At 43.1% G+C, this 13395-nt stretch overlaps 1 protein-coding gene across 1 annotated transcript; it reads left to right on the top strand.

Moving 5' to 3' along the window:
- The first annotated feature begins 670 nt into the window (after positions 1-670).
- On the top strand, positions 671-8993 carry LOC126070689 (butyrophilin-like protein 10). Its single transcript, XM_049875125.1, has 5 exons — positions 671-792; positions 975-1328; positions 1951-2232; positions 3369-3551; positions 8120-8993. The coding sequence occupies exons 1-5, from the start codon at positions 699-701 to the stop codon at positions 8848-8850; spliced, it is 1644 nt and encodes a 547-aa protein (XP_049731082.1). The 5' UTR covers positions 671-698; the 3' UTR covers positions 8851-8993.
- The last annotated feature ends 4402 nt before the right edge of the window (positions 8994-13395 follow it).

Genomic DNA, 13395 nt, shown 5'->3' with positions numbered 1-13395 from the left:
CTGAATAGGACAAATGTATATTTGAATAGTGTAATTTCTCATTCACGTAAATGCCACTTTCTGGATTGCCATAGGGTTGATTCCGACTCATAGCTTAGGCCAACAGAAACGATTGACAGCGTTTGCCCTCTAACTGAGTTTACGATTAGTGATGTGACTTACAGAGTGTCTTGGAATGACCATCCCTACAAGAAACTCTGGAGGAGTCAATAGGTTTCTGTCCTCCCAACCACACAAGTCCTGCTGGAGACAACAAGAAATAGAAGATTTTAAAGGGATTAGTGAATGTATTTCTGGTTCCTGAAGTTCCTTAATCATGGTTTGAGTTTTCTCCACCAGCATTTTCACATTTCACTACAGTAAAAGGCTGGAGACGAGATAATTACCCTTATATGAGTAGTAAGAAAATGAAGCCCTTTCACACCCAATGATGTCTTCCTGTCACTTTATGGATGAGTTCCTGGGACTTGTAAAAGAAACGTTATATGTGTAACAGAAGGGTAGAAAGGGTCATTGTCTCTCTGTTTCTAGGATAAACAACTTGTTAGAGGCTGTGAGTGAAAAAAAAAGGCATGGTTAAAAACAGCCTTTCTCTTTCAAGGCAATTTTTCCTTTGCTCCCGTTAAGCTTCTGCTGTTGGCCTTCTCTCTCATCAGTGTGGATGTGCTGGCCTGTGTGCCTCTCTGTCCCCAGCAGTGATGACAAAGACATGTTTTCAAGATGCTTTTCTGCCCAGCTGCTTCATCATCCTCATCTTCCTGCAGCTGCTGCCCACTGTTGTACACGGAAATGGTAGGAGAACATTCCCTTCCCAATGCTAGGGGGATGTCCCAGTGTAAGAAGAGACATGCCAAAAGAAAAGTGCAGGATTCAAGGAATACTTAAATCCTCAAAGATGAATGTGGGCATAGGCGGGAGAGCTCCATCTTCTCAGAGGTGGCCTAACCCAGTCTTGTCACATCTGCCTCTTTCAGGAAATGTCACTTTTGATGTCATTGGCCCTAATGAACCTATTCTGGCCATAGTGGGGAAAGACGCAGATTTACCATGCCACCTGTCCCCCAATATCAGTGCCAAGGACATGGAGTTGAGATGGTACAGGGACAAATTTTCCCCAGCCGTGTATGTGTATGAGAGAGGGAAAAATGTGTCCGGAGAGCAGATGGAAGAGTACCGAGGAAGAACAATGTTTCTGATAGACCACATCACCAATGGCACAGCGGCAGTGAGGATACACAATGTCACAGTGTTTGATAATGGGACATACCATTGCTATTTCCAAGAGGGCACGCGTCATGGGGAAGCCACACTATGGCTGAAGGTGGTAGGTAAGGTGCTTACTTGCTTGGTCATCTTGTTTCCATGTGACCCCAAGTGTAAGTTTCTCTACCAAAGTTTCATTCCCAACTGCAGATAACCAGGTTTATGGCCGAAATTTCCATTAACGTTTTAGAACTTTTCACAACATATGCTTCCAAGCGAATCGTTTTTTTCTTTCAGGTGAAGTATTTCTTGGGAAATACAGTTCTCAGTGCATGGTTGTGTTTTCTACTTTTTCTTCCCTTCATTTTACCACTAAGAGGGAGGCGAGGGAGACAGGAGGGCAAAAGAGACCATGAGAGAGAGAGAAAGAGGAGAGTGTTTATGGGATATGGGGAGAAGTTTTCTTTGGTGCTTTGTGCTTTGAAGTCAGGCAAACCTTGGTTCCAATCTTGCTTCCCACAATTTCTGCTTTTGTGAAATAGGAAGCTTATTTAATCTAAACCATTTCCTGGACCTTTTTTTGTTTTATCTGTGAAATGGGAATAATAATATATTCAACATGTAAATATTAAACAGAGTAGTATGTAAAATATTCCTAGCACCTACTGGAAATGCCCAGGATTTTTTTTTTCTTCTAATGGAAGCGGCAACAGCGGAAAAGATTCAAGCCAGTATCTGTTTCTTTAGGACTGGGCTCGCAGCCCAGAATCAGGTTGAGAGATGACAAGGACGAAGGTGTCCAGGTAGAGTGCACCTCAGCTGGCTGGTACCCTCAGCCCCAGGTGGAGTGGAGAGATTTCAGAGGAAAGATAATACCTTCTGTGGCCAATCTGTCTGTGTCACCTACAAGTGGGCTCTTTGCTGTTGTATCCAACGTAGTGATCACGGACAGGGCTATGGAAGGCCTCTATTGCTCCATTGCCAACCCCCTGCTCTTCAAGGAGAAACTGACTGTGAGTCTCCTACCAGGTTAGTATTTCATTCAGTTCTTTCCTTCATTTTCAAAAGCCTGAGTAAGGGCAATCATGGCCCTGGACATAAGGATCCTCTGAGAGAGCCACAAGGCCAGGGAGCAGGAGAGAGCGGAGGCGCAAGTCTTTGTTCATGGCCTTTCCTGCAGAGACCTGACTTGGGGGGTCCTGGGGAGATGCACAGTTAAGATGCTTATGACTGAGGTGGATGGGGGTACCAGGAGAGCCTCCAGGAGAGCTGTGCCTTCTCAGGGAACAAGAAAGTTTCACCCCAATATTAACATTTTTTAAAAGTTTTTATTTTTAAATAATTTCCATCTTACAGAAATTTTGCCCAAAATGATGCAACTTTTACCAGATTCACCAATTTTTACCATTTTGCAGTGGTTATGTGCTATGGCTACTAAACAAAACGTTGGCAGTTTGAATCCACCAGGCGTTTCTTGGCAACTGTATAGGGCAGTTCTACTCTGTCCTATAGGGTGGCTTTGAGTCAGAATCAACTTGATGGCAGTGGTTTTTTTTTTTTAATCTCCTATCTAAGGAGCCCTGGTGGTATAGTGGTTAAAGTGCTTGGCTACTAGCCAGAAGGTTGGTGATTCAAACCCACGAGGCACTCCATGGGAAAAAGATGTGACAGTCTGCTTCTGTAAAGATTTACAGCCTTGGAAACCCTATGGGACAGTTCTACTATGTCCCACAGAGTTGTTATGAGTCAGAATCAATTCGATGACTTTTTTTTTTTTTAATCTAATATCTATCGCCTATGTGTCTATCAGTCCCTGGGTGGTGAAAACTGTTAAGCATTCCACTACTATCTAAAAGGTTGGGGTTCAAACTCACCCAGAGGAGCCTTGGAAGACAGGTCTGGCAATCTGCTTCCAAAAGGTCATAGCCTTGAAAACCCTATGTAGCAGTTCTACTCTGCACACATGGGTTCACACAGGGTCAGAACCAACTCAGGAAACTAACAACAATAACATGCATGTACTTATATTTGTTTATACAAATGCCTACATATTTTTTTCTAAACCATTTCAAAGTAGTTTGTAAGTATCATGCCCTGTTACACATTAATCTTTTAGTCTTGCTCCAATATTCTTCAGTCATATGACTCCCTGGAACCCGCTTTAGCTTCCTTTTCCAGAAGCGTCTGGCCCAAGGTGTGGAGAATATCCCTGCCTCTGATCCTCATGGCACTGGGACTTGTAGTAGCTGGAGCCATCTGCATATCCTGGAAAAAGCTAAGGGATGAAGTGAGAAAGCGCAAAGAAACGGAGGACCAGCAGCAAGCTAGCAGTGACAACGGTGGGCAGGGTAAACAGGACATACATGCTGTGTATACATGTATGTGGATGCATGTGTGGGTATATGTACATGTGTACATGTCTGCGTGTGTGTGTTTCTGTATTCCGTTGCATTCCAGAGTGCAGAAATGCTCTGTTATGTGCCAGTGAGTCATAGCCACATCAAGCTTTAGCTGCCCTGAGAGACCTTAGCTCCTTCTTTTTTATTTTCTGAGACCCTAGAAGGAAGGGGCATGGAGAGCTCATAGTAGTGATGGTCCTGAGTGTGGGAGATGCTGAAGGAGCCAGCTCTTCTAAGTCAGAGGGCTCAGGGAAGGCTGTTACCATGGAGAACAGAGAAATCAGTGACTCTTAGCCTCTAGACATGATCTCTTTAGGTGGGATGCATGGAGTAGAAGAGTCTGACTGGAAAGGGAGAGTCAATGATCAGGAAAAGCCTAACTGGTAGAGGATGAGGATGGGGCAAGTGAGAGGAGTAAGGAAGAGCCGGGAAGACTTCATTTGGACACAATCACTTATTGAAGAGCAGAGAAGGAGAATATATTCATTCATTCATTTATTTAAAGGAGTTATTGAGTGCTTCGTATTCCAGCAACTGGGTATATATTAATAAATAAAATGGATTTGCCTTGTCCTCATGGAGCATATAATCTATTTAGGATGCAAACAATCAACCAGTGATAATGTTTAATTAAAACTGGGATAAATTGGGATAAGAGTATAGGAATGAAATGGGTATGATAATGAAGTTTAACAGGAAAGCACTTACCTAGGGTCATCAGAGTAAGCACTGCTGTAAGGTTGCAGCATTAATGCTGAGAGGTGAAGGATGCAGTAGGCAGTGGAACCCTCCACAGTGACAGGAAGAGCAGGAGAAGAGGACTGTGGTGAGGAAGAGCTGGGAGTGCTGGGGAAGCAGGAAGGAAGACAACCGGCTGAAGAAGATGGGCAAGAGGAAGAGAAGAACCAAATGACACTGGGAAGGCTAGTAGGTGCCAGATCATGCACAGCCTCAAAGGCCGTGGTAAGAAGTTTGGGTTTTATTTAAAGAGCAGTGGAAAACTATTGAGAGGTCTTAAGTAGAGGAGAGATATTACTGGATGAAGAGAGGTGAGCAGATATGAGATGTGTCTTGGAACCAAATGTAGGAAAGTAGAGAAAGAGCAAGGAAGAAAGGAGAATCAAAGATGGTACTCAGGTGAACGAGTAAGTACATAATGATAATTAGATTTACTGACAAGGGAAAGATGTGGTAATGTTGTTGTTCTTCTGTTTCATTTGACCTCTTAAAATTGAAATGTGGTGCAAATAGTTAACACTTAATGGTAAGCAAAAGGTTGGAGTTTCAAACCCACCCAAAAGAAAGACCTGGGGATCTACTTTTGAGAAATCAGCCATGGAAAACCCTATGGAGCACAGTTCTGCTCTGACACACATGGGGTTCCCATGAGTTGGAGTCAACTAGACAGCAACTGGTAAGTCTGAGATGTTTTGAGACAACCAAATTGTGACATCAAATGAATGATTAGATAGACAAGGCTATCTGGAAGCAACTGTCAAGAAATCAAAAGGTACGTTGCACTGGGCAAACCTGCTGCAAAGGACCTCTTTAAAGTGTTGACAATCAAAGATGTCACCCTGAAGACTAAGGTGCACCTGACCCAAGCCAGGGTATTTTCAATCGCATCATATACATGGGAAAGCTGGGCAACAAATAAGGAAGACCAACGAAGAATTGACACCTTTGAATTGTGGCATTGGCAAAGAATACTTAATGTACCATGGACTGCCAAAAGAATGAACAAATCTGTCTTGGAAGAAGTACAACAAGAATGCTCCTTAGAACCGAGGATGGCAAGGCTGCTTCTTACGTACTTTGGACATGTTGTCAGGAGAGATCGGTCCCTGGAGAAGGACATCATGCTTCGCAAAGTACAGGGTCAGTGGAAAAGAGGAAGACCCTCAAGAAGATGGATTGACACTGCATCTGCAACAATGGGCTCAAGTAAAACAACAATTGTGAGGATGGCGCAGGACCATGCAGTGTTTCATTCTGTGGTTCATAGGGCCACTATGAGTAGGAATCGACTCGATGGCACCTAACAACAATAACAACAGTGCTCACAGTAGGATTTTGGACAGGAGATACAAATTTGGGTCAATTGCATATTAAAAAAAATAAAGTTCTGAAAATGAAAAAGATTTCCAAAAAAATAAAGGGGGGGGGGATGGGAAGGGAAAGGTACAGGATAAGGAAGGAAGATCAAGACTTAGTCCTGAAAAACTCCAGTATTTAAATGTCAGGCACTGCAGGATGAGCAGGTGAAGGAGACAGGAAAAATGGACAGAGAAGTAGGAGGAACATGAAATTCTTTACCAGTGAAATCAGGAGATAAAATGTATTTAGGGAGTGGTCAATTGTGTTTGAAGCAGCTGAGAAATGGAGTTGAATGAGGGCAGAAAAATGACTCTTGAAATCGGCAAGAAGGTGTTGGCAAGTAGGGGGAAGGAACAGGAAGTCCACAAGTAGAGACTAATGGTAGAAAATTCCAGAATTGTTGGCTGTTAGGCAGAGCTGAAAATTGGAAAGTGGGGATCAAGAAGTTTTTTTTTAATGTGTTCTTATTTGGAAGTTAAGGTAAGGTGTAATAGAGTATATGTGTTGCCTAAAGAGATGATCCAGTATGAACAGCGATTAAGGATGTAAGGAAAAAGAAAATGAGAAAAGGAGAACAATTGTGCTAGGGGGCGCATGCGGGGAGGGCCTACTGTACTGCAGAAGGAAAAATTGGGGGTGAGGTGGGGCAGGAGGTTTGAGCTGTGTGGAGAGAGTATGGAATAGCAGTCTAACAGCAGGGAAGGTGAGATTACTTTGTGATATAGAAGGATTGCCCAAGCTCTTTTGTTAGATCAGCTGAGGCTCATCCAGCTTTAGGGCTTTGTAATAGACACTGCTGGGGATGGTTGCTAGAGACAGACTATGATGCTTCATAACCAAAGAATCTGTGATGAAGAGAAGGGAAATTACAACAGCAGGGAGATGAGGCAGCAGGATCAATGGACATAGGACGTGATAACAGGTAATGAGGAAATCAGGAAGCTGAGAGACAAGGGCATTGAACGGTTCATTCACCTGGGTAACGAGGTTGTCAAAAATACTGCGAGGTGTCAGAGTAGAAAGACTAGGAGATGGGCTAATTCTTCAGTGAGGGAAGAAAGGTACCAGAAAGTAAGTTTATGGTCATAATGAAGGTGGAAAGTGAGTGAGCTGGATCCACAAACACAGAGACTCAGTGTACAAGAGGTTGGGGTAAGGAAAACGTGAAGAAATGGTTCCGGAAGTAGCAGGAGGAACGGAGCGCTGAGGGGAAACAAACAAATAGCCCTTGCTGGAAAGCAAAGGAGAGCAGGGTTTCACCTCAGAGAGGCGATAAAGAGATATTTTGAAAGAGAGCTAGGGTTTGATAGCAGTAGAGGACTAAGGGTTGATCATATCAAGCCATTGGAAATGAGAGTTCGGAAATAATGAATGACTGGGGACATCTCATTGGTAGCTAAGGCAAACAGCAATATGAGGTATGTAGGACTTTAGAACTGGGAATATCTCCTAGTTTATAATCAATCGGCTCTTCTACTGTTGCCCTAAAGATTTTGGTTGTCGAAGAGGTGGCTTTCAGAGTAGCTGGGTGCTCAGGCCAAACACCTGATCTCATTTAAGGAGCCCAAGTGTAGAGAGACTTTTATCCCCAAAGCCACTGTCGGTTTCATGCAGGGGCACAAGGCTCTGAGGAGAGGTGTGGGGGAGAGCAGGCAAGAGGGTATGGACCTACATGGGCCACAGATCAGAGAACTCCACCGTGATGGCAGGATAGGCCAGTGAGGAGGCAGGGCAACAGGGAGGGATTGGGAAGGGTAAAAGTATTTCTTATAAATGTTGACTGTTTTGGAGCATGTTTCTCTCAGCATCTGCTGCTGTGACAAACCATCTCAGAGTTTTCCAGATATGGCTGGTCCCACAGCCGTGAAATAGCATGCTTGGTCTCCATTTTCTCTCTCTCTGTGTATCTCTGTTTCTGTCTTTCTCTCTTTCTGTGTCTGCCTATTTCTCTGTCTCCTCTCTATTTCTATCTCTGCACCTGTCTGTCTCTTCTCTGTTTATGTCTCTCTATCTCTGTCTCTGTATCACCCTATGTCTCTGTCTCTGTTGCTCTCTGTCACTCTCACACACACTTACAAAAACACACATGCACACAGCGTAACACTAGGTCAAGCCTGTGAAATAAAATATTGGGAGATGAGCCAGACCATGAAATGCACTTGGTGACCTGCTGAGTTTCCTGTTAAAATGCCCGCAGTTCCCAGTCTTGTGTTATCTTGCCCCGCTTTGGGATGGGCTGTTTGTATTGGCTCCTGGCACAGAAAACTGGGACAGCTAAGGAGTTCCCAGAGACAGCTGTGCCTCCATGTCCACCAGGAACGAAGGGGTAGAGAGATCTGAGAGAAAAACCCCAGGTTCCCAAAACTTGCAGGAATTTGGAGGGCCCTAAATCCAAAAGCCTGACCCTTTTGTCTCTACAGGGAGCATATCTCTCGATCCAGACACTGCAAATCCCAAACTTGAACTGTCTAAGGATCTGAAAAGTGTGAGCCGGCTGCTCTACACTCAGGACCTCCCTGACAACCCTGAGAGATTCAACAAGGACCCCTGCGTTTTGGGCCAGGAGCAATTCACCAGGGGGAAGCACTACTGGGAAGTCGAGGTGGGAAACAGGAAAGCCTGGAACCTGGGTGTTTGCCTTGAGAGTTTAAATCGGAAGGGAAGAATTCCCAAGTCACCAAAGCATGGCTTGTGGGCCGTGGAGTTTTACAAAGAGGAACTCTGGGCTCTCACCTTCCCAAGGATACACCTCCATCCTTCACAGCCTCTGCAACGGGTGGGCATTTTCCTGGACTATGAAGCCGGAAATATCTCCTTCTATAATGGGGCTGATGGATCCCATGTCTACACGTTCTCTGGAGTCTCTTTCTCGGGCCCCCTGAGGCCTTTCTTTTGCCTGTGGCTACATGACCGTAGCCCCCTGACCATCTGCTCAGGGTCCAGAGAGACAGGGGAGGTTTCTGGCCCTCTGCAGGTCTCTGAACTCCACCAGGAGGCCTCTGTGACTCCTGTTATTGAGAGAGCAGCATCATTCTCAAAGGACAGGGAGCCTCCTCTAAAGAGGCCCATGTTCTTCTCACCCCAATCCAGCCCAGTTCTCTGGAAGAAACACCCCTCTCTTAAATCCCAACTGGATGACATATTAGTTTGACTTTGGGCAAGCTAACAACGCTGTCTTATCTTCATTTTTCTCCTCTGTAAAATGATGACAGAAGTAAGCACACCACTGGGTAATTGTGTAACATGAACTTGAGAACACAGGTAAAGTATTCAGTGCAGCGCCAGACATGCAGTAGGAGCTCAATACATGCTAGCCTTTCTCCCCACGACCACCTTATCTGACTTATCTTGGCTTCCTCTCTTCCACCCTCACTAGGACAGGCTGGTGCCCGGCCATGTTAAGGTCAAGTCAAAGACCCCAAGACTCATACGATTGCCTTTGGGTCAGTTGGGGTCCAATTGGGACAGAAAACACACTAGTATTTTCATAGAAAGAATATACTAGAAATAATTGTTAACAAGGTAATGAAGGACTCAAGAGGCAAAAAGAGAACACTAAGGTATCATGATGATAGTGACTACCAGAAGCAGTTTCTAACCCTATGTCTGGGGAACAAAGGCAAAGGTTGAAATTCCTAAAACTGAAAAGCTCATAGGAGGGGCCAGAGAGTCAAGGAAGGGAGTTGCTCAGCAGAGAGGCGCTGGTGGCTCTGAGGGACTCCACATGGCAGGTTCTCCAGGTGCTGGGAGAATAGCAAAATGGAATCAAGTGCTGTGAGAGACAGGGAAGAGACCAAGACTTTGTCCTCTGGCCTGCATGCTCCCTCTTTTGGCCCATTGCTAGATCTAATGGGGAGTGCCCAAAGAAGCAGTTGTGTGGTTTGTAAATCCTCAGGCCACACTATCAACTGAAGCAGAGAGGGTAGGGGGGTTAGTTTTCTGGGGCTGGCACATCAAATTACCACAAGTGACGTGGCTTAAAACAATAGAAATTTATTGTCTCATAGTCTTGTGAGAAGCTTTAAATCCAAAAACAAGATGTCGGAAGTGTTGGTTCCTACTGGAGGCTCTAAGGGAGAATCTGTTCCATGCCCCTCTCTCAGCTTCTAGTAGCTCCAGACAACTTCAATCTCTGCCTTTGTCTTCCCATCACCTTCTTCTCTTCTCTCTGTGTCTTCTCCTCTTATGTTTCTTATGAAAACTCCTGTCATTTGATGTAGGGGCCCACACAGATGATCCAGAATGGTCTCATCTCGAGACGCTTGCCTTAGTAACATCTGCAAAGGCCCTTTTTCCAAGTAAGGCCACATTCACAGGTACCAGGGGCCAGGATTTGGACATATATTTTGGGGCACACATTTGAACCCAGTACAGCGAGTGTGGTGTTCAGAGACAATGGCTGAGTGACTGGCACGTCTTTCTACATAGTGGTGTCCTCTGCCTCCTCAGAGTATGAAGGACGTGCTTCCTCAAAGTGTGAAGAAAATACGAAACACGGACCATTTAGGGATCTGTTCATGTCTTGGGGAGACAAGCTCTTCATACAAATACAAGGTCATGCATTCTATTAAAAAGAGCCCTGGTGGTCCAACAGTTAAGTATTTGGCTGCTAACCGAAGGGTTAGTGGCTGGAACCCACATAGCAACCCCACAGAAGAAAGAGCTGGTGATCAGCTCCTGCAAAGATTACAGCCTAGAAAACCCTTTGGAGCAGTTCTACTTTATCACAACGGATTGCTATGAGTCAAAATTGACTCAACGGCCCCTAACAACAACAACATTCTATAAAAGTGCTCTCGATGCTTAGTATTCCAGGAAGTGATAGTAAGGAGGATCTCTCCACTAGCTTAGTTGCTGGGGAATGTCGTGGAAAGGACATGGATCCTGAGTTGGGTTTTGACAGAGAGAAGAACCCTTGTCTTTGGTCATCTCCCTTTCCCACCTCCCTCATCAGCAATCCCAAAATGTCACTCTAAGCTCTTCAAATTACTTACTTCAACTTTACGGCGATTTTTTTTTTTTTAATTTTTCCTCTTTTTTGTCCAGTGAGGTAATATTTGTATATGATAAACTTCACCAATTTTAAGTGTACCGTTTGATAAATTTCTGTAATTATATACAGTCATGTAACCACACCAAGATCAAGTGATAGAACATTTAATCACTGGTAAGTCCCCTCAAACCTGTTCAGATTTGATGCTTTCTCCCTATCTCTGGTCCCAAGCAACCATTGATATGCCCTGTCTCTACAATTTTACCTATCCTAGAATTTCATATAGATGGAATTAAATAGTACATAGTTTTTCATGTTTTACTTCTTTCACTTAACACGGCATTTTTGAAATTCATGCATGTTGTTGCCTGTATTAATATTTTGTTCTATCTTACATTTGAATAGTATGCCATATACAATTTGTTTTTTTATCAAATGAACAGACATTTGAATTGCTTTCCGTTGTTACTATGAATAATGTTGCTCTGAGCGTTCACATACATGTTTCTGTATGGACATACACATGCATTTCTTTTGAATAAACACCTAGGAATGCAAATGCAGGGTCATACGGTAAGTTTATGTTTAACTTTATAAGAAACTGACACAATTTTCTGGAGCGGCTGCACCATTTCGCATTCCCAGCAGTAGCATCTGGAAGTTCCAGTTGCTGTATATCTTAGCCCAGCACGTGGTCCTGTAATATTGTATTGGTATTTTCTTTTTCTTTTTAGCCATCATAGTGTATGTGTATTGTTACCTCATTTTGGCTTTAATTTGCATTCCACTAATAATAAGTGTCTTAGTCATCTAGTGCTGCTATAACAGGAATATCAGAAGTAGATGGCTTCTAGTAGGCTAGAAGTCCAAATTCAGGGTGTTAGTTCCAGGGGAAGGCTTGCTTTCTCTGTGGGCTCCGGAGGAAGGTCCATGTCATCAATCTTCCCCTGGACTAGGAGCTTCTCTGTGCAGGAACCTCAGGTCCAAAGGACACATTCTGCTCCCAGTGCTGCTTTCTTGATAGCATGAGGTCCCCATGTCTCTGCTCACTTCTCTCTTTTATATCTCAAAAGACACTGGCTCAAGACACAATTCAATCTTCCGGATTGAGTCCTCCTCATTAACATAACTGCCGCTAATCCCACCTCCTCATCATCATAGAGATAGGATTTACAGTGCATAGGAAAATCACATGACAAAATGGTGGACAATCACAGAATACTGGGAATCATGGCCTAGCCAAATTGATACATATTTTGGAGGGACACAATTCAATCCATGACAACAAGTTACACTAAGAATTTTTTCATGTGCTTATTGGCCATTCATATCTCTTCTTTTGTGAACTGTCTCTTCCTGTCTTTTGCTATCTTCTTAATGGGGTTGTTCGTCTTCTTGTTGAATTATAAGAGTTCCTTATATACTGTGGATACAATCCATTTATTGAGTATACGTTTCTCAAAATTTTTCTACCAGTCTGTGGCTTGCTTTTTCATTTTCTTAATTTTATATTTATATATAGGGCAGAGTAGAACTGCCCCACAGAGTTTCCAACTTTACATTTGGAAGGGCAGAAGTCCATTTTTTTTTTTCATTTTTCTATAATGATCTCTTCTGTTGATGTCCCGTTAAAAAAAAGTCACCAAATCTAATGCCTCAAAGATTTTCTCCTGGAAGTTTAATAGCTTCAGGTGTTAAACGTAGGTCTATGATTCATTTTGAGTTTATTTTTGTATATAGTGCAATGTAAAAGTCGAAGTTCATTTTTTAATACAGATATACAGCCTTCTCTCACCATTTGTTGAGTAGACTATCTCTCCTTCAATCAGTTAGGTGCAGTTATGTTACTTACAAGAAAGACCAACTAAATTAGAACAGAAGAGACATATGCCAGTGGCCAGAATACTCATCTATTTTGTAATACGTTTATTGCCAGGCTTCTGGTTGTTTAAAACATATTTTAAGTGAATGTAATACATTAGATTGGTGGTTTTAATAAAATGTTTAGAGTTGTCTCAGTTTACAACCAAAATGCAGATGTTCGTGAGTCCTCAACTATCATAGCAGTAGGTCAATAGAAAGTATCTAAAACACATCAGTAAAGAAGTAGTAATACAAACATTACGTTCACAAATGTAGATATAATCGGCTGAAGCACTAAAAACAGAAAGTCTTCCCCTTGGGAACAGTCGTTTCACTACAGCCCTTTTGGGTAATCTTGGATTTGTTAACCATATAAATTGTATTAATTTTTTAAAAAATCTTGTAATTTTAAAAATAAGTAAGTCAATAAATTTAAAAATGCATTCTTTGGTTTACTATTTTGACAGGTTCTTTTTTTTCAAGTTAATTCATTCACTTATTTGACAAATTCTTTTTATTATTTTTTCTGTACTTTAAATGAAGGTTTACAGAGCAAATTAGTTTCTCATTAAACAATTAATACACATATTGTTTTATGACATCGGTTGCCAACTCCACAACGTGTCAACATTCTCCTCTTCTCCACCTTGGGGTCCCCGTTGCCAGCTTTCCTGCCTTCTCGTCCTGGCCGCTGGGCTGTGTGCCCATTTAGTCTCATTTTGGCTGAAGGGTGAACCTCAGGAGTGACTTCTGTACGGAGCTAAAAGGGTGTCTGGGCGCCATACTCTCGGGTTTCTCCAGACTCTGTTAGACCAGTGAGTCTGGTCCATTTTTGCGAGT

This window comes from Elephas maximus, chromosome 2 (genome assembly GCF_024166365.1).
Source record: "Elephas maximus indicus isolate mEleMax1 chromosome 2, mEleMax1 primary haplotype, whole genome shotgun sequence".
NCBI classification, from domain to species: domain Eukaryota; kingdom Metazoa; phylum Chordata; class Mammalia; order Proboscidea; family Elephantidae; genus Elephas; species Elephas maximus.
The sequence above is the reverse complement of the archived record's forward strand: the minus strand, read 5'-3'. Positions and strand labels throughout refer to the sequence as shown.

Bases quoted from the DNA above. Each gene is read 5' to 3' on its own strand.
- LOC126070689 (XM_049875125.1), top strand. From the start codon at position 699: ATGACAAAGACATGTTTTCAAGATGCTTTTCTGCCCAGCTGCTTCATC. The intron at 1,329-1,950 runs GTAAGGTGCTTA...CTGTTTCTTTAG, and splicing joins ACTATGGCTGAAGGTGGTAG to GACTGGGCTCGCAGCCCAGA. The intron at 3,552-8,119 runs GTAAACAGGACA...TTGTCTCTACAG, and splicing joins CAGTGACAACGGTGGGCAGG to GGAGCATATCTCTCGATCCA.